We start from the raw sequence: 21,576 nt of genomic DNA on the forward strand, positions 1-21,576 counted from the left end.
TAAAATAGGTTAAAAATGGAAGCGTATATGACAACGAGGCATGCACAGAAAAGAATCGAGTCCAATCAGTCGCTTTCAACAGTGGAGTGGCTGAGCTCGAAATTTAAGAGGCGACTCAGGGTTTGCACGGAGGGCTCACCCACCCCCCCCTGGCCCTGGTCCAGGTCAGCCCCACCACCCACGCTTCTCGGTTTCCCACACGTTTGCCTCACATTGGCCCACGTCAGTGTGACTCTTGTCCTGGACCCACTCCCCCTTGTCTTCTACTTGTATCGACATTTCTATTTTCTAATTGCTCTCCTCTCGGGATACCCTTTCTATGAAGAAGCCTTTTAAAGGAATAATAATAATAATCTTTTGAAAATTCGGATTGGATCATTTTTTTATTTCTTTTATAAGAAATATGAAAGGTAAAATACATAATTTTTTTAAAATTTTAATCATAATTTTACGTGAATTTATTAATATTCAAAATAAATAATTTATTATAGTAAAATATTTTTTATTAAATATATAAGTCTCATTATTAATTAATAATTAATATTTTAATTAATTTGATGACATGATAATATTTTTTAAATAATTTTATTCTTCATTAATTTTGAAAATTATTACACTATGTAAATTATAATTTTTTATTTATAAAATTTTTCTTTTTTATTCAAAAAAAAATTCTCTTTATCCTACTTCCAGTTGATCGATCACCCTGTAATCAGATCTAGTCGAAGAGCACAAGATTTGGCCAAATCGCACTTCTCTAAATCTAGGGAGCGTGGATATCGCCCTCCCCTTAAGGAGACTTGACAATATCTAATATTTTACAACCAAATCTAACTTTGGGGGGTGATGGGTCGATGATATAAGGGAGCGTCACTAATCGATTCGAGAAAAAAAGAAATAGTGAAAAGGAGTTGAAAATGAAAAAATTATTTTAGACACCTTACGTTAACTCATTAATATCATTTAAATGTTTGTAATAAATTGTTCATTTTAAATACTAATAGATCAATCGATGTGGAATTATAATTAAAACTTAAAAAGATCTGAGCAGTTTACCAAAAAATAAAACTATCTATTAAACACATCTTAAACAATCATTTTATCATAAAAAATGTTACTTCTCCATTCTATATTGAAAATCTACCTCATTATTTGAAGATATTTTAAACAAATATCTACTTCTCTGAAATCTAAAACACTTCTTTTATACTATTTTTCATTGAAACACTGACTTTAAACAAGAACTTTTAGTTTTCATGTCATTTTCAAGTACAAAATTTATAAAGTGAGGGACAAATATCACATTCTTAATACCTTTATACAATTTGAAGAATGAACATTGAATCTGAAAGGAAATGATAAATAACTTTAACAATGCAATAAATACTTTCAAAATTTTAATAATATTTGTAACATTAAAAGATATTTTAGGTTTTGACTAACACACCCGAAGATAAATTTAAAATTTTAATATAAAGTTTCACTTTAAAAAATTCCCAAGAGTGAGATCGGAAATGAATATAATGGAATTCTCTTGTTGTTACCTAATAATATGTTTTTGTTTTTCACATTCTATCACAAATCAATCATGTTGGAGTAGATACTGTTACTATATAGACATGAGTTGTTTTGCATAGTTAGTGATTATGTGCCTACTTTTATCCAAAGCAAGGAGTTTGTTGTTGCATGAATTCTCAAGTTGAGCATAACATTGTAGTAGTGAGGATAGATACAGGACAACTAAAACAGATCCTAAGCAAGTTCACTAAAACTAAGAAAGGACAAAAAGTGGCTCATCTAACTTGCCTGGCTTATCAATTGTACCAATACCATAAGCCAAAAAAGATGATTAAACCACCAAAAGCAAAGCTGAGAGTCCAAAGCTTAAATGCATGCGCCCAGTTCTTGTCAGCCCCCTTTCTTCTTTGAACATTAAAAATGGAACTCATCACTGACACTCTTTCATAAACCAATCAATCGAAAAGCACTTAAAATGCAGATTCAATGCACCCATGTGGGATATTAATATTTATAATACTAAGAAATGGAGCATCTGCGCCATGGAGAAAAATGGGCCTGCCAACATTTTCCTTGCTGTCTTGTGCTTCACCAAGTGGCACCAATGGTCCCCAACTTTCATGCCTGCGAAAAGCCCAAAACTACCCCCTTTTAGGAACTTACTCAAAATCAGATTTATTCAAAGGAGATTAAACAAGGATTCAGCTCCCCTGACCTCCCACCCATCCTTCTGTTGCCTAAGTAATTATGCATCACCATTTCTTTTTCACTAAAAGGAAACAATAATTCCCATGTATTTATGCATTCGAATTTTACCATGTTTTGTCTACATTATCATCGATCATATACTTTAATTTGACAACCAATCAAGTTAACAAACCTAATGAATTAAACCAAGAGAGTAAAGTGTCTAGATTAAGACTTTTGGAGGTCCTACTTTCTTTGTTTGAATGAATTGAAGGTCCTAATTTTTGAAGTCTCCTTTCCAAGTGCAAAACCATGTCTTATGTTACACGGACTTTTCTCTTTTTTCTAGTAGATACTTGACTATTTATACAGGCATGACATTTTAATCATCAAAATTAATGTAAAATATTGTCAAAAACATAACGTACTTGTGTCGACACCATATGCTCAACCTCATGTAACATAAATCATATCTTTTATTGACATATTATGTTAACTTTAATTTGATTTTTATTTTGAAATGACAAAATCATTTATCAAAATTGCTATAATAAGTTTTATTTTGAATTTATGATTCCTTATAAACTTAAGAAACTTTACAAAATATTAAAATACTCAATCAAATTCAGTTAACGCACTTTTCAAGTTTTTAAGGTCATATTAAAATAGAAAAAATAGTTCTTGAATGAAAAATGTTCAAATTTTCAATGTAACAACTACAAGAATTGACCCTTTCCAGATAGAAGCAAAAAAAAACCTCAACCAAAGTTACAAGGATCAATCCAAAACATTAAGAGGTCTATCCATATTGGACAAAAGACTAAAAGTTCTTTGATCCCACCATATGAGGGGATCAATCCCCTTTTCATAGATTTTTGAATTTCAAGTGCAAGGATCAATCTCAATGTATCTGTCAATGATAATTGTTGGTGTACTTTCAAAATCAAAAGTTATATCACATAATAAAAAGCTATATTAACTCAAAAGTTATATCACATAAAGTAATATAGTGTGACTATTAAATTGTAGATAAGTTTTCTTGTGAATGGTTATCTCTTGATAAAATAACATTCAAAGGTTATGAGACAAATTGAAAAAATACCATAACTCAAAAGTTTAAATACGAAAAGTTATTGTTTTAAATTATAACTCGAAGACTATATTTTATGGAATGAATTGTTATTATTTCATAAGATGATTATTGAAACAATACCTTTATCTAAAGATTATGTCTTACAAAATATAAAGATATCTTTTAGACAAAGTAGTGCTTTAATGAAAAGATTATGTTATTCAAGAAAAGACACTTGTAAGCCTATAAAATGCTTGTTGCCAACCATTTTGATCATCAAATCAAAAACAAAATAAGAGTAGAAAAATCAAAAGCAAGCAAAGTGTTATGTTTTATTAATATAAACACTTAAGTTCCCATCAATTACAAAAGAATATAAATTCTTTATAATCTACTTGCTGCAGAAAGTAGGTTCTAAGGCTGAATAACTTTATAAATCTTTGAGTGCATATAGCAATAAATTCTTTGTATTATTCCCCTTTACATACCAAGTGGTGAGAGCAAAATAAGTTTTAAAGATAGTGTCTATTGAAAGACTCACAATAAAGTTAATTTTGTCGATTCCTTAAATTCCATTTAAACCTCATTTGCATCAACAATAATGAAGGCAACATTTCTGCAAAATGATTCTTTTGTTAGTTAATGCTATGCAACGGATTGGTTGGGATTTACAAACATAAAAACACTATCTTTGGGTCATCTTTGTAGTAGAATAAGGAACAAAACAAGACAAAAGTTGAGAGCATACACTTTCTTATTCTTCCAAGTTTTTCAAAACATTTGAGCTTTCATTTATATTCTATTGCAATCATCCTTGATATTGTATTGTACTAATTAAGTAAAATCTAACTATTAAAAGTTTTCTTGATTTGTATAATTTATCACATACTCAAATCCTCGAGGTTACATTTGGTTAGTGGAATAGATAAAAATGGAATAGAATAGCTATTATGTAGGAATTGAGTAGAGTAGGAATAGAATAGAATAGTTATTACATAGTTTGGTATAACGAATGAAACAATACAAGTATAGTTATTATGACTTATTACTATATTTGGTTAATAAAAATAATTTTGAAATAAGAAAAAAATAGAGATAAAAAGATAAAAAAAAACTCTTTATTATAATATATGATTTTTTATTTTTATTTCATTTTATTTTTTAAATATTAAAAATGTTAATTTAAATGTTAATATTTTATTTAATTTAAATATTATTATGATTAATTATTTTATTTATTTTATTTTTAAGTATTAATAATTGATAATTTATTTAAAATATTAATAATTGATAATTTAAATTTAAAATTTTATTTAGAATTTAATCATTAATATTTTAAAATACTAATATTTTATTTAATTTAAATATTATTATGATCAATTTTTTATTTTATTTTATTTTTACATATTAATAATAGTTAATTTAAATATTAATATTTTATTTATTTCAAATATTAATATGATTAATTATTTTATTTTACTTTTTAAATACTAATTTATGATTTTATTTAAAATATTACTAATTGATAATTTAATTATTGACATTTTATTTATAATTTAAATGTTATTAGGCTTATTTATTTTTATTTTATTTTATTTTTAAATATTAATAATTTATAATTAATTTTAAATATTAATAATTGATCATTTGAATATTAATATTTAATTTTTAATTTAATATTAATATTTAATTAAAAGTTGGAATCAAGGGAGAGAAGGAGAGTAGAGAAAAAAAAATATTTTATACAAATAGAGTTGTAATTTTTTAAACTTGTAAGGGGTATTTTAGTTTTCATAATTTTTTGAGTTTATTTTTCAATCATGGAATAGCTAATACCATGGGAGGTGGTACTAGTTATTCCTTAGTTTTAAAAGACTTTGAAGAGTAGTCATTCCATAGGAATAGCTATTTCTTTAGTTATTTCAAAATTATTGTTACTGATTTGTAGCTTAGAATTTTTCTCTTTCCATTCCAAGGTGTTAGAAGGCCTTCTAGATGGTTCTGACAAGTCATATAATTGCAACGCTGTATTCATTTGATTGTGAGCTGAGACATAAAGCAATATTTTTCAATCATTTCCTTTCATTCTTGATCAATGTCTATTCTCCCCTAATCAAACATGCTATGAGAAATAGGGAAATACACTTAGCCTTCAAAGCAGATTATTAGAAGTTCTATCTAATTCTGAAAAGATAGGAAGGTTAACTTAACTTTGAAAGCTAATGTTAGAAGTTCTATCAAAACCTTGAGGGAAGAGAGGTTATATCTTAGTTTTTAAAAAGTTAATCATCGATTGAAATTTGATAGTAGATTGAACTCCTTAACAAGTTAAGGAAAGAGATATAGGTACTAAGAGGAATGGCTAAACCTCTATAAATTGAGTTTACAATTCTCTTTATTCTTCATTCTTTACCCTTATTGCATTTACTTTCTATTATATATTATTGAATTGTAAATCATCTTAAAATTTGTTATATCTCTTTTAGAAAATTTTTTTTGTGATTTTTTTTTGAAAAAAATCTAATTCACTCCCTCTTTTAAATTATTCATTCTAAGTTGAGTCTAAATATTCTAAATTAGAATGAATTTTACTAAAAAATGTGGTATCTTTAACACTTTAAAATTAAAGGAATACATCTTAAAAAAATTGGAAAAGAATTAAATGATTGCAGGTACATTGCTACATGTCTTGCACACAAATTGGATTTTATTTTGTATAATACGCACTATGGTTATGGTCATTATGGGTACAATACGCACAAATTATCTGTAATTTTTGTATAATATTTTATTTTTCCTAGCAACTTTTAAAATTTAATTTTTTAGATCTGCAACACTAAATCCATCCATTTCATTAACCTATTATTAAAATTTTGAAAATTATATTACCTTTGTATCACATGGTATAAATTTCAACGCACAAAGTTAAATGAGCCCACATTTTTATGACACATGAACATCCAAAGTGTCCAATCTCCCTATTTTTGCCAATGCTGACATCCACGTGGCTATGATTTGTGGCCCTTAAGCATACACATAGACTTTTCATGTGGCGTTGAGATGACAAAGTCCATTAAATTTTAATGGCAATGGGCAGAATAAATGAATTTTAAAATATGTTTGAAAGATTACATATCTAAAATTTAAGTTTTAAAAAAGTTAATAATGAAAACGAAATATCATAAAAAAAAGTCAATGAAGGTTTGGTACAATTTACTCTGCAATGAGCATGATTCATTTGTTATCTACCACTTTGAAATTCCCTTTGCTGTAATTAAAATTAAGTGAATAATTCATAAACAAAATAATACTTTCATTCAAGTGGTGAAAACTTTTGTACGTAATGGTTGAAGCTTAAGATCTTCAATCAAATCAGCACTTAAAGTTGAATTGACAATTTTATGCGATGGCATAGAGTAAAATGGAGGTCATGAAGTTTTGGATTGTGCTGATGCGTATTTAATCCACTAATAAATACCAGAAAACTCTCACACGTAAGAATAGAATGGGTGTTGCTCTCCTGTGCAGACAGCAGATGATGACTATGAATAATTTCAAAGGCCAGTGAAACTTCGAAACTGAAAGGTCCCTTAGCCCTAAAGGTTGGATGCTATTCGGTCCTCTCAACCAAGGCTGTAATGGTTACCCATAGTCTTAACCAACCTTAGACTTCTGGTTCTTTTAAGGCCTGTGAAGGTATGGTCCAGGCTCTAAGCACGATTCCTCCGCAGGCTGAACCTCGGCCAAGTTGGGTCCAAAGAAGAATTGCGAATGGTAAATACAAACAACGATAATAAAAAGCCCACTTTCCTTGGGAAATCATTGGTACTGCCAGCTAGAAACTAGAAGTTTCTCACCCACCAGAGAAATCTCTATCATTTATTAAAATGATTAAGCGAAAGGTGGGCATATATATATATCAGCACATACACATATATATAAATAAATAGGTTACATAAGGGAAAGGCAACTCTTTATTCTCAGGTACGCCCTTCCTAGCACGAGACCTTCAAATTACAATCTCAAGAAAGCAAAAAAAAAAAAAAATGATGATGGTGATCAGCCTATTTGTTAAAGTTTGTGAAGCAATAGTACCAGAAAAGTCGAGAAGCATGTGTAAGGAGGCCCCAATAAAAGACTAGTGAACAACAATCACCACCTAAACGACTGAAAGTGAATCTAGAACAATGAAAAATTATAGTTTTGCACAGCATAAGAGGGAAACGCTAGTGGGTGGTTATGTTTCCCAAAACCTACATCCACCCTGTGCGCCCCGACACTCATTTTATTTACCTGTGGTCTCCCAGCTGATTTCAATTCTCAAACTCAAAAGGCACACAGCACTTTGCCTGCTGCCTAACTCCTTCGATCTTTTTATGTTGCCCAAACATTTACTACTACCCCATTGGCTCTTTCAACTTTCAACCTCTTTATAGTCTTGCAATCATTCATGTCCCAACATTCAAGGTGCCCCATCGGTTGTCTACTGTTAGAGCACTGTTTCTATTTTCTCAGCTTGAAGTGATCCATGTGGCTATCTTCCCTTTCCATTTATTATTATTTTTGTTATCGTCTAATCTTCAAAATGCTTTCATGGTTAACTTGTATGTGCATTTAAGCAAATCAGTTGCTGCCTAAAACAAAAGTTGCCTAAGTGATCATATGGACAGGTTACTTTACCACTGAGAAATATATTCAACTCTCTCTTCATTACTTTCTGATCTATCATCAATGCTCATAGCTTCAAAACTTGTAACTATTCATTTGATAGGTGAAACAGCAAAAAGGATATTTGAAGAAAAATATATAGGAAATGCTTACCAAAATGATCAGACAATAATCTCTACAACTAGGTGATATCTTGCAGACTTTTGAAAGCCTAAAATTTATCTGGAAGAGAGGATTTACAAGGCGAGAGATATTATTTCCCATAACGCGGTAGAGGTAAAAAATTCACATGCAAAATAGCCACCAGCCTGTACTGAGTTAAAAAGGACACTCAGCAGCATGTTAAGTCTTATCAAGCAATTCTCATTGAGCCAGCTATAGAGTATACGCTAACAAAAATATGGACATAAATCAGACACGAAGGACCTCTGCTTTGTATTCCTTGGGCAGCTTCAGCAAGGCTCAATGTATTCTTTGACGGTGAGACTAATATTCCATCCATTAACGTACCTGGATGGGATGAAATGGCAATCAACAAATTTTAGGAGAATCAGAATCTAAAAATGCTTTAAAGTTGAAATATGAAGTCACTATATTCGCCTTTCTTGCGGCTGAAAATGGAATGAATCGAAATGAAAAGAAGAAAACGAAAGAGAAAAGCAAGGGCAAAGATGAGGAGAGGAATGTTTTATCGTTTAAATGAGCTTTCCAGATGATGAAATTACTGGCATACTATAAGGATTTTCTTAAATAATTTCATCCAAATTATATACGCAACAGAACCAATCTTAGCTATTTATTCACTCCTACCATAGATCATAATCTATAAGCCTTATCTGTACGTAAAATGTTGAAATATCCGAGTTTGATATTGACACCACAGACCACACTCTGTTAATCAGTAGTTAATTTCACCATCAACTTCATGAAAGAATTTCTAATTAATTACACAAAACATACACTCTCATTTTCCCTTTGTCACCCTTTAATTTCATTCAGCATCATTGTCGCCTGGAAATGCTAATTTACCAGGCATTTCTTTTTGTCACGTTCTTTAGTTTGGTCAGTATATTAAGGGCAAAACTGTTAAAAGGGTGGCAGTGCTCGGAAGTAAATGCCAGGAAGTAGGTCCCTGTCCTAAAGGCTGTTAGCCACCCAATTTGGAGATCTCCAGGGGGTATATCGTGTCCACATAATCAGCTGAACAAGGGAGCAAGGAATTCAGGTGGCCTAGAAAGGAAACCGATGCAACAGGCAACAACATGGATCGATAGGACACACTCCTCGGATGACTCCTATTGTGACATGTGAGAAACAATACTATTGAAGCTGAAGCTGAAAACACTAGTAGAACATTGAGACCAGACAAAACTCACATGTATGGACAGCGATACAACAACACATGGCTTTCGGTGATCAGATTGGAATTCATGCAGCCTGATCTAACCAATCAGGGACAAGTTCTTGTATATTATATATACGAAAAAGCATGTATTTATTTTTTTCATGTTGGGAAAGTCAAAATAGTATAATACAGAGATAGTGCTAGTAGAAAAAGCATCCATCTCTCAAGATTAACTTTAAGACACAGCGGCATTACCACCAGAAGGGTGAGTGTTGCTGTGGGGCATGTTTAAAAAGCTAGGATCTTAACTTTAGCTCCAAGAACATCCTACCACCACGACCTCATTTAATCTAGTCCACTTGTTTCTTTTATTTATTTCTCATTTTCTGATGGCCATCCTTTATAAATTAAAGACGTCGAGAACATACGTACTGTGCACAGTTTGGCCAGGCAATCATCTAAGGCCACATTTGATTCCAATTTGCAAGTAATATCCACTAGAAAATCATCTTCTTACCCCTGTATAGAGAAGTTCAAATAATCTTCTTATTCGTTGTTTTCATGAGAGTGATTACGTATATCATCTTGGGTAACACAATCCAATCTAAAAGGAAAATATGGCATGTTTCAATCATAACAAGTGTGCACACTGGAGGTCTGGATTCCAATAATTCTCATTTTTATCCTTTCTTTTTCTGTATGGTTCATTATAACCAAGTGATCCCAGATAAGAATACACCTCCATTACTCTCTCGCTCTATACCCTCCTTCCCCCTCTCTTTCTCCCTCAATCTACTGCCTCACTAATAGAAACTGTCAACTTTGACAGTGTAGGAGGTAATGAGTAGTCATTATCACTGGCTCTAGACCTTTCCCTGAGGGTTGGACCACATATATTCAGTCTATATAAATGACTCCAAACTCTAAAACCTTTATTATTCAAGAAATTCTTTATCAAGTATTCTACAGCCAAAGATCCCACTCAAGTTTAAAATATTCTAGAAAATAACAAAAGTTGCTATGGTGGGATTCTGATCTTATGTTCTTATTCCATTTCTTCTTTTATCTCGTGGCTTCCCACTTATACTGGTGCGTTCTAATTTAGTTCTTGGTTCATTGTTGTAGGAAGAAGCACGTCAGTCAAACAAATGGAAAGGCTATGTAGATTGGAGAAATAGACCTGCCATGAGAGGCCGTCACGGTGGCATGCTTGCCGCATCCTTTGTCTTAGGTCAGTATTGCTTTAATTAATCAAGGCACCCCATCCAACCATAGGCTTCCAAAGTTTTACTAAAATATAGAATTTGGTTGTTGCTGAAAATTTTTTAAATAGTGTAAATTCAACAATATGAAAGAAACTTTTATCTTGCAAGGGGTTCTGTTTCAGTAGTTGTTGTATTACCTTGTATTAACATTGCAATTAAAGAACATAAGACTTACTTGTGAAATCTGTTGAACCGTAGCTGTGGAGATTCTGGAGAATCTAGCTTTCCTGGCAAATGCAAGCAACCTTGTGCTGTACCTTTCAAAGTTCATGCACTACTCTCCATCAAGCTCTGCAAACATTGTTACCAATTTCATGGGAACAGCCTTCCTCCTTGCTCTCCTCGGTGGCTTTTTAGCAGATGATTTTTTCACCACCTACCGCCTCTACTTGACAAGTGCTGCAATAGAATTTATGGTAAGAATCTAATAGCAAAGTTAAACTCTTGACCTTTATGTTATTTTCCACTTTGCAAGTTTCACATGTAAGGAGTATGCAATTTTAAACTTAAAAACCATAGGTTCATCCAGGTAAGTACTCGCTACAACCCACGGTTCTGGGATGACAGCAATTAACATGGCAAAAATTGAAATCTAAGAATCAACCAGCCAAAAGTTGTCACCATCTGGGGCACAAGTTGGTCAAGAGAGCACCTAATTGGCTTTTGAAGGTCTCCTTGGTTAGAAAGGGCATACAATACAGTTGTAGGAATCATCAAAAAATATCCGTTTGTTATTTCAAGCAGGGTGAAACGTACAGTTACCTATCCACCTAGAAGCATGTGTGAACAATACTGCAGCATTGAATAAGTACACAAATGGACATGGTGGTACTCAGGCCCACTTGATGACGCCCCTACTAGCTATTAACACATTATCAATGGGTTCAGAACGATATGACTCCGTCACCAGTAAGACATAGCAAAGCCCAACCAATAATATGACACACGAAAACAAGGGGTGGGGATTGGGGAAAGGGGAAAGACAACTATTGAAAGCGTTAATTTGGTCTGTACTAGCATTGTACAGTTACATTTCATAGCAACCGGGCTAGGTCCCACAAAAGGTTCTCCCTTGCCCATAACGAAATTTGATTGGTGGAAGAAAAAAACTCCCCATCTATGAGTCCAACTCAATTAAATGCAACCATGTCCAACCATGTGACAACTTGATAGAAAATAGGCGTAATTAAGGCAACTGAGTAAAAAACACACTCATGTCCGTACCATACGAGCCCTATATCTCCACAAATTACTATAGTGTGACCAAAACAACATGATGCCCATCAAAACTCCTGTTGCCTTAGTTTATAGATCTGTAGTCAGATAGTGGAGTGTTCTTTCTCAGATGTCATCAATTAACTTATCTTCTAAATCTTCCTTTAACAAGCTCTAACCATTAAACAGGGTCTCTTAACACTCACAGTGCAAGCTCACGTACCTTCATTGAAACCACCAACTTGCGCTTTCGCAAGCACTGAAATTCCATGCCAGAAAGTCGGAGGCCAGAAAGCAGCAATGTTGTTTACTGGCCTTTATCTGGTAGCACTAGGTGTTGGTGGAATAAAAGGTTCACTTCCCCCTCATGGGGCTGAGCAATTTGATGAGACCACCCCACAAGGGAGGAGGCAGAGATCATCCTTCTTCAACTACTATGTGTTCTGCCTCTCTTGTGGAGCTTTACTTGCAGTCTCTTTTGTGGTATGGATTGAAGACAACAAAGGCTGGCAATGGGGATTTGGGATCGCTACTGCAGCAATACTGATCTCCATACCGGTTTTTCTCCTTGGCTCTCCTATTTACAGGACAAAGATTCCAGCAGGAAGCCCTATTACCACAATGTTTAAGGTAGAACTCAAACCAGTAAAACTACATAAGCACGCAAGTTGCAAAGCTACGGCTTGAAAAAGTAATCCATTTTCATTCATGACCTACAGGTTTTAGCTGCAGCAATTTACAACAACTGCAAGTCTACGAATCCTAGCTCTGCAGTCATGGGCATGGAAGCAAGCCCATCCGACAAAACGGAAACCAGGGACGGAGAAGAAAGTAATAACAAGGTAATGGTCCCAAGTCGAACTCTTACAGAAGACCTCAAGTTCCTGAACAAAGCAATCAAACAAAAACCAGTTAAACCGATGTTAGATTGTACAGTAAAGCAAGTAGAAGAGGTCAAAGTAGTGCTAAAGATACTCCCAATTTTCATGTGCACCATAATGCTTAACTGCTGCCTTGCTCAGCTCTCGACCTTTTCTGTCCAACAAGCAGCCACCATGAACACCAAGATTGGTTCTTTAAAAGTTCCACCTGCTTCTCTCCCTATCTTCCCCGTCATCTTCATGATGATCCTTGCACCAACCTATAACCATGTCATAATTCCATTGGCCAGAAAAGTAACCAAGACTGAAATCGGAATTACTCATCTCCAGAGAATGGGAACGGGGCTGGTTCTATCTATTATTGCAATGGCAGTGGCTGCTCTAGTGGAAATAAAGCGAAAAAAGGTAGCAGTCGAATCTGGGCTACTCAATTCTGCTGATTCTCTACCAATCACGTTCCTTTGGATAGCTCTCCAATACTTGTTTCTTGGATCAGCTGATCTTTTCACCTTAGCTGGCATGATGGAATTCTTCTTTACTGAGGCACCAACAAGCATGAGATCCTTGGCCACATCTCTCTCTTGGGCTTCACTTGCCATGGGATACTATTTCAGTTCAGTGCTTATATCAGTAGTCAACAATGTTACCAGCAGCTTTCGACACACACCATGGCTTTCTGGTAGCAACTTGAATCATTACCACCTAGAGAGGTTTTACTGGTTGATGTGCTTACTTAGCAGTCTAAATTTCTTGCATTATCTCTTCTGGGCAAACCGCTACAAGTATGGAACAACAAGCCCCTGCTGATTGGTCAAAGATTTAAACTCTGCAAGGCCTCATAGTTGAAGTCAACCAAATCCATCAGCTAGAGTTGATTTAAATGGAGTCTTCCAAGCTCCATCCGCGCCAAGTTGGGAGACCAAGTCGGGAGAGGATATGAGTAATAGTGTGGTTCTTTTCTCTATTAATTCTCTTGCATGGTATCACCTTAGGGCTTTTTCTCATCCCTAATTTTCATTTCTACTTGTAAGCATTAGTGCAAGAATCACACATATAATGCTACTAATGTTCATGTAGTTAAATCAGTGCACGAGCATAGCTAGTGAAATTTGGAATCATTTCCAGTTCTAAATCTCATTTTTACTTCAACTGGTAACATTGGAAATGATAAAATCTAACAGCCATGGTGCCAAAATTTTCGCTATTCCAAATATCTGAATGATTAACACATGTCATTATCAGATATGGATGTTACCTTTGCACCATACAGCTAACTAATGGGGTAAAGAATTTGGCACAAGTTGGCACAACGCATAAATCGTCAATTTTCTTGTTTACTCAAAAACAAAGAGCAACAGTATCCAAGACAACAGCTTCATATATATCATTCTTGCTCATTAACCTACCCCCAAACAAAAGCTAGCTGGAAATAAGTATAAGTCTCAATCAATTCAAATGGGCACGACATTAATTAGCAATATTAACAAGAGGATGGCTGTGAAAAGTATGGAATGCATCTTTACCTTGGCATTTAAACAAATTGAGATAAAAGTAAATGAAAAGGGTACTAAGAGAAGTAATCGAACAGTCACCAGGGGACTTGATATCATGGAATATACATGCAAACATACATACATACATACATACATACATACATATAACTAATTAAAACAAAGAACAAACGGACAACGTCCTTAGCATACCCTTTGGTTGATTGATTTGAATCAAAGTTGAGTATCTGAAGTTTGGGGAGCAGGAATGAATGAATTCTTCCACTCAAATAAGACAGAAATTTGTTTGTGGTCCTGTTTCTTTTTCATGTCCCCCGTCCCCCGCGGTTAGTTAAAAGTTGTTTTTCCTTGCTTTCTGGGCAACCTAGCAGTTTCCTCATTAATTCAAACAGTAACGCTTGCATTGCATGTGCCTACTATACTGACACAATAGAGAAAAATGAAACGAGAAAACATCATTTTGACAAGGTAAAAGGAAGGGATAAAGAACAACCCACAGAGTCCATATGCGCATACGAGTTTAAAAATAAGCTTGTCAGCAACATGGAACGTTGAAAATGACAAACGAAGTCACAGCAGGAAGGAATTCCAATCCAATGGGCACACCGTTCGCTGTTGCGAAAGTCCGCGCCACATGGCATATGAGAACAAACAGTGAAGTTAAGAAGTCAATTTTATTATCTTTCTGATTAAAGCCTCAAATGGGGGATGTAGCTCAGATGGTAGAGCGCTCGCTTAGCATGCGAGAGGTACGGGGATCGATACCCCGCATCTCCACTAGTGGCTTTCTCCTTAGTCTGTTTTTACCTTATTTCTTGCACAATAATGGAATTGGGTTCCTTCTCTTATTATGTTTGTTCCCCTTTTTCTTGTTTCTGTTTTTATTTTCTTTTACAGTCGCTGGATAATGGTTTAGGATTAGGAACTATAATTGTATAAGAAATGCTTCCAACTGGACATATAAATAAGCCTTTTGATTTTGAGCTTGATGCTGATATGTGTCTTTCATTTCAACCAACATGAAGCCCTCATCAACAAAGTAGCTACAACAAAAGCCTTATTCTACATCTTCTTTCTGTACTAACTTACAAGCCTTATCACATTCACCAAATTTATTAGAAAACCCAAAACAAAACAACGACAATCAAAGGAAAAAAACAAACAAGTGAACGTTATTCAGCTTCTTGTAGACCACCCAATACAACCGACCCCACTAACAACCCAGCAGCACCAACCACAAGTGCCCCAGCCAACACCGCTTGCGCCGCCACCAGCCCCACCGAGTCATCAGGTATAATTACTATCGCCGCCACCGCCGCCACTAAAGCTGGCAGTGCCGCCGAAGCCAGCGTGGAAGGAGACACACTAGCTGTCTTCTCCAACAAGCTGAGCAGTCCTAGCTCCTCGGCTTTAGAAAAAACGCCGAGCTTCTCTATCGATGAAAGGGTGAACCCAAGCTCCTCTGCCTTTGACAGAATCCCCGCCTTTTCCACGTTGCTTAGAACCTTTTTCTTCTCAAGGTTCTTGAACACGTCCACTTCCACGTCTTCACTTCCTTCGTAGAAGATCCCTGCACCAAACCATTGCTTTTCCCAGTCGGGATCGAACTTGTTTACCTGAAATAAATAATAAGAATCAAGCAAACAAACCCATCAATTTATTACGGGATTTTGTTTTTTTTTTCTTGCGAACCAAACATGGTCTGTCTTACCCTTACCTTCTTTTGGGGAGCCATGGAGACGATTGTTAATGGTTTTTTGGCGGGAAAAAAGGGGTTGAATCGAGGCTGCGTAGCGGAAAGGAAGTTGGCCTGTTGGATTCTGCCAAGGTAAGCAACTGGAGATGGTGAAGAGACCGCCATTGATGACTCGAGGATGATCAGCAATGATCACAGGGGAGAAGAGTTGGGGGATTTTCTTTGTTTTTGTGTGGGTAATTTTTTTTCTTGGAGATGCCAATTGCCACGTGGGATGATGTCTGTAATCTTAAGTTTTGTCATGTCCAATTGCCCACCAATCACAGTAGTCGAACCTTTATCTGGGAATATAACGTTCTATCATGTGAAATTTTGTATTTTCAAGAGGTTCTAATTACATGTATGTCCTTGTCTTATTCACACAATGACTCACAACTCCCCTATTTTAATTCCGTGGCAGCTTAAAATTCAAAAGGAAAAAATTGAAACTTCAATTCGCAATTTGAGTTCTCAACAAGGATGATTTCGATAAAAAGTTCTTTAACTGGATCTTTTAGGTTAGTCTAGATGTGCTCTAAATTTTAAGAGTTCTTCAAGCTTTAACTGTTTCATCTTGCTCTAATTTTTTCTTGGTTTTCTTAATTTTAAAGTGTACTAGAACATGGAGTGGGTCTAAATAAGAAAAAAAAGGAAAGACTTGACAGAGTTAAGTGCAGTGATATGTTTTATAAAGTGGTATCTGCTAATGAGAGTAAGTTTAATGCCTTTAAAGGTGGAAGGAGTTTTTTTGACGAACTTGCAAATGGGAGTTTGGAGTTGTCTATGTGGGTTTTGATAGATTTCAAGCCTACCTTGTGAGCATGCAGCAGCTTGCATTAGTCGCAAGATGGGTGGTATTGAGCTTTATTGTCATAACTATTATTCTAAAAAATATTTTCATGTTGGCATATAATGAATTAATTTACCTTATACCTTGAAGAATTATAACAAAGTTTCAACAATTTGGGTAGAATAAGGATGAGACAGAGATGAAAAGCAAGAGAAGAAGAAAAAAGAGTTGGTTAAGTTTTATTGAGTTTTTTTGTTTTTTATTTTTTACATTAGGATTGCGAGGTTTATATAGACAAAGTTGAATTTGTAAGTTCTTCCAATGGTAACAACAAAATAAGAAAACAAAATCAAAGATTCAATAATGCATTAATTACTACTTGATGAGTTACTAACAGTCTTGTGCTCAGTTTCTTGTTGAAATTTTACACGTGTTTTATTTGCTGATTGAATGTTTTGTTGTCTTTGATTCAATGTTGTTGTGTAGGTGTTCTTGCTTCTATAATGCTTAATGATACTGAACTACTTCTACATACTTGATATCACTATAATTGAGTTTAAAAGGTCGATTTAATCCATTTGTGCCTTTGTTGCTCCTTTGTCTGCTTGACAAACCTAAAATGAGTAGAAGAAGGAAACCTAAGGAGGCATTAACTAGATACTAGAATATTAGAAGGAAGAGCATTGCTAAATGCACTTTCTACTATAAGCTTGGCTATAATAGAAAACCTTGTCATAGAGTTCTTATGGGAACCAATTAAAAAGTAATTTTCAAACTTAATTTTTACATTAATAATGCATTTTACTACTAATAATACATTTATTTATATTGTTAGTTGAAGAATAAAACTAAGGTTGCTTCCACTATTAATGGATCTTCCAGAAGACCCCATTGAAGATCCACCAACAATTATTAGCCCTCTCAAAGATCCACCAGTATTATTACCGACAAAAGGTCCTAGCGGAAATCCACCGACAAAGAAGAGGGTTTCATCTTCAATAGTGCAAGCATTTATTACTATTAGTCTTACTTTTACTGGTAAGTCTATTGGTGATGCATTTGTTGGTGGTGATGCATTTGTGATGAGCTCTACATTTGTTTCCTTTGATTTTGCAAGTAGTGGTTTAGGGATACAACCAAATGTTTTATATGATGGTTTTGGTAAATGGGGACATGTATTTCTTTGTTCAGTTCTTTGTTTTTTAGATTGAAATGATTTTAACAATTTCTTGAGATTGAACCCTATTTTAATGGTTAATGATTTATTATTGTTTACAAATAGCAGTCTTGATATCCTTGTGTTCACATAATGATCCTGATGTTCAAATAATGGACTTGATGTATTACATATTTATTTACTATTGTGAATATATATGACAACTTTGCCTACATATAGAACATGTTAAGAAAACATTAGATTTTCTTTATGTCAAAAACAATAAGTTAGCTCACAAAATGTTTACATTAAGTTAATAAATATTAGCAACAAGATTTGTTAGATACAATATAATCAGATTAAAAATGCAACAGCATATAAAAAAAAATGCCACACCTACCTAGGATCACCTTGCTGTTTTTAATGCGAATAGAACATTATGAGAAACGCAATCAGAATTGATTACCTTACCAAATGATATCGTAATCAAATGGTATCCTCTTGATGTTTAAAACCTGTGTACACCCCAAGTTGTATAAGAACTTGAACCACTCGATCGTACGGCCTTTAGTGTTGCACACACAGCCATAATGGAATGGTTAATTATTTTGCAATGTTCCCTTGTAACCTCAACTTTAGTATTCATTTTTCTCAATAAACTTTTGATCTCCAACATATTTCTTCCCATATCAATATTTTTCATTGCTGCTTGAATGTTGATTACCACCCACCATGTTTGGATGCCATCATTGAAAAAATTCAAATTTTCTCTCTTGACACACAAAATAGAGTTTGCATAGTTATTTTTAGATTTTGATGTGCTAATAATACTTTTCAGCCATATCAACAATATTTGTTTTGTAATTGAAACTCATATTATGGTGTATTATTTCTTGAAGAATAAATAGTTGTTTTCTTTAAAAAATTTTATCTAGTTAAATTATGTAATTAATCCCTATACTTTATGAAAAATATGAATTTAGTTCTTATACAATAATTTATGTAAATTCTATTTTTGTACTTTTCCAATTTGTCAATTTTAATCCAAACCTCAACATTGTTAAATTTGCACCATTAAGGATGTTGACAAGGTGTTTGACTAAGTTGATATGGCATTAATTGAGATGATGTGACTGCAAATGTAATGTTGACTATGTGCTAAAATAACATTTATCATGATATCGTGACATTGATTAGATTGATAATAATTTATGTTGACGTGGTATTTTGTTACGATCTGATCTTGAGCTATGACCGATGCATAGATCCAATAGGCAAGGTCCACTAGGCCCAAGCAAGCATCTCAGTCACATTCTTATTTAATCATTAGTATAGGTATCGTACCATTCATCCATGGTTGGAAGCTCATTCATTTCATAAACATAAGAATGTTTGGACTAGCATATGCATCACATATGTCAGCGTACACAATATTCACATAAATCTGAAAATATTATATCTCATTTTGTAATGGAATATGACTGGCACATGGACCCAGATAGGTATAGCCTGCTAGGCTTAAGCAAATCTCATTCAATTCGTTCATTAAACATTCATAGTTATGTGCAAAAGTATACATTCAAATATTAATATACATACATTGTAATCACCATAAGTAACATTACTAGACTTATCAAAATGGGTTGAGCCCATTGGATCGGCCCATTTATTATTGAAAAAGAGATGGGTTGATTTTGAAAATTTAAGCCCATATTAGAATCGAACTTAAATGGGCTAGCCCATCTGATCAATGGATTGAGGCGGGTCAGCCTTGTAGGCTAGAAGAAAAAAAATTAATAATTTTATATATTTAACTATATAAAATTAATAATTTGATTACTAATGGTATTACTTATTTTATATATTTCAATATCTTTAATCTTTACTTGTCAAATTAATAATTTTAGTTTGGACTAAAATTGATTATCTCTTTTTCTTGTATAATAATGAATATTAGATGATAAATTGATAATGATTCAAACCTTGAGACATCATCGTTGTCTAAACAAAATTTAAATATTTTGCTTGAGGATGAGGATTGAAAAGGATATAAATGAGTCTTGAAGTTTTTATTATTTGGTTATATACTTATGTTTATGGAATGGTAGTTTGTGTTAAAGATTGAAACTTTATTTATGTAATTTGTTTGTTTATTTATATTTGGTATAATTTATTTGTTTGTAATATATTTTTATTATTCAATTTATGGATTAAATCATAGAATAATTTTATTGATATAAAGTTTGTTAAGTAGAATTATAAAAATGATTTTTGTTTGAAAAAAAGAAATGGGCTTGCCTAACTCAACCATGGGCTAACAAAAGGTAGAAGGGTTAGGGTTTTGATGGCCCTCGTAAAAAATCAATTGGCTCAACACAGCCCATATTTTCTCAACCCACAAAGGCTTGTGCTGGGTTACCCATATTGACACCTCTAAACATTACATAGTTATAAAACTTCTTAACATAAACAGTGTAAGTGCAATTATCTCATATATCATCAGAGTGCCATAATCTCATGAACAACATCATATAAACATTTATCAACACCCTTGGGTATCCATGTAGACTTTCGAGTCACCTTTGCACATTTATCCATAACATTCATAACATCAATGCTACACGTTGGCTACATCATCATATTGTTAGTATGAGCCTTGTAAGCTAATCTCTAAATGTATGAAAATTACATTTTGAGTTATTCATATATGATATTTTATTAGTTTATAATAATTATGAGGTAGTTCTTCATCCATAAGTTTATAATTTAATTACTTTTTATACTTATGTAGATAAAGCCCATGAAACTATATATGCCTTACAAAGAGATTGTATTGGGATACAATTATGAGATTCTTATGCATGGAAGCATGTTCCTAAATGTTCCTGATCATTGTACTATTGAAAAGGGCATCAATAATGCTCAAAGATCAAAACATACTATGTTCTTTATTTGTAAAATAAGCAATTATTCTCATAAGTTGAAGTATAAAAATACTTGAAACTAACATGTGGGTGCTTATCGTAAGAGAGTGAGTTCACTGAATATGACCCGTCATGAGAATTGCATTTGTTAGCTCATTTAATTGTTTATGCAATGTTTCTCATATGTCAGTTGTGTAACTACTCTTTAGATTTGAGACACTAAGTTATCTTGTATGTAGATTACTATGCTTTGATTTCATCTCTACAAGTGCTTAACCAATGATGCCAAAACAGGATTTTTTGAGTTGAGTATAAAACATATAGAGGTAAATGAGTGATTAATATAGGAATCATCACCTTGAATGATTCAAGGAAAAATATCTCATTACTTATTGATTGACATTAGCTTAATCATATCATGGGCCAAGATAATTAGAAAATTATGAAATGAGTTTCGTAAATCTCTATAAAATTAATGATCTAACTGAAAAAATAAATATGGAAGTCAATAAAAGTAGGTACTATGTCTAGCTATTATTATCTTTGAGATATATGATGAGAGAATGAATTATACTAATAAACTGTAAAGTGAAAAGTTATCAAAGAACCTTTTAACTCTCTTAACAATTGAATGGCTAATAATGCATTGCTAGATGTTAATCTAAAAAAATAATTTAAAACAGGTCTATAAGCAAATTTTTAAAGGTTAATCAAGCGAGAATCAATAATTTCATTGATTTGTCTTCATTTGTAAATAATTAAGGTTATTATCTTAAATATAAAATAATTAATTAATATTTGCTTAGCAA

General features: G+C 33.3%; 2 protein-coding genes and 1 non-coding gene across 4 annotated transcripts; 2 read left to right on the plus strand and 1 right to left on the minus strand.

The window, feature by feature from the left end:
- The first annotated feature begins 9,785 nt into the window (after positions 1–9,785).
- On the plus strand, positions 9,786–13,768 carry LOC110418186 (Major facilitator superfamily protein). Of its 2 annotated transcripts, none has more exons than XM_021430839.1 (5): positions 9,786–9,945; positions 10,416–10,521; positions 10,754–10,971; positions 11,960–12,400; positions 12,490–13,768. In XM_021430839.1, the coding sequence occupies exons 2-5, from the start codon at positions 10,476–10,478 to the stop codon at positions 13,456–13,458; spliced, it is 1,674 nt and encodes a 557-aa protein (XP_021286514.1). In that variant the 5' UTR covers positions 9,786–9,945; positions 10,416–10,475; the 3' UTR covers positions 13,459–13,768. The 2 variants fall into 2 exon arrangements, with proteins under 2 accessions (XP_021286514.1, XP_021286513.1); XM_021430838.1 differs by lacking the exon at positions 9,786–9,945 and adding an exon at positions 10,246–10,313.
- A 1,098-nt stretch (positions 13,769–14,866) lies between these two features.
- On the plus strand, positions 14,867–14,939 carry TRNAA-AGC (transfer RNA alanine (anticodon AGC)). The gene has a single exon. It is a non-coding gene; the product is annotated as a tRNA-Ala (tRNA).
- Positions 14,940–15,093: 154 nt separating this feature from the next.
- LOC110418378 (transmembrane protein, putative (DUF1118)) lies at positions 15,094–16,188 on the minus strand. Its single transcript, XM_021431088.2, has 2 exons — positions 15,880–16,188; positions 15,094–15,778 (listed from the first exon to the last, which is right to left on the minus strand). The coding sequence occupies exons 1-2, from the start codon at positions 16,021–16,023 to the stop codon at positions 15,335–15,337; spliced, it is 588 nt and encodes a 195-aa protein (XP_021286763.1). The 5' UTR covers positions 16,024–16,188; the 3' UTR covers positions 15,094–15,334.
- Between the last annotated feature and the right edge of the window lie 5,388 nt (positions 16,189–21,576).

Source organism: Theobroma umbraticum, unplaced genomic scaffold, assembly GCF_002168275.2.
Source record: "Theobroma umbraticum cultivar Fairchild unplaced genomic scaffold, ASM216827v3 scaffold_50.0, whole genome shotgun sequence".
Taxonomy (NCBI): Eukaryota; Viridiplantae; Streptophyta; class Magnoliopsida; order Malvales; family Malvaceae; genus Theobroma; species Theobroma umbraticum.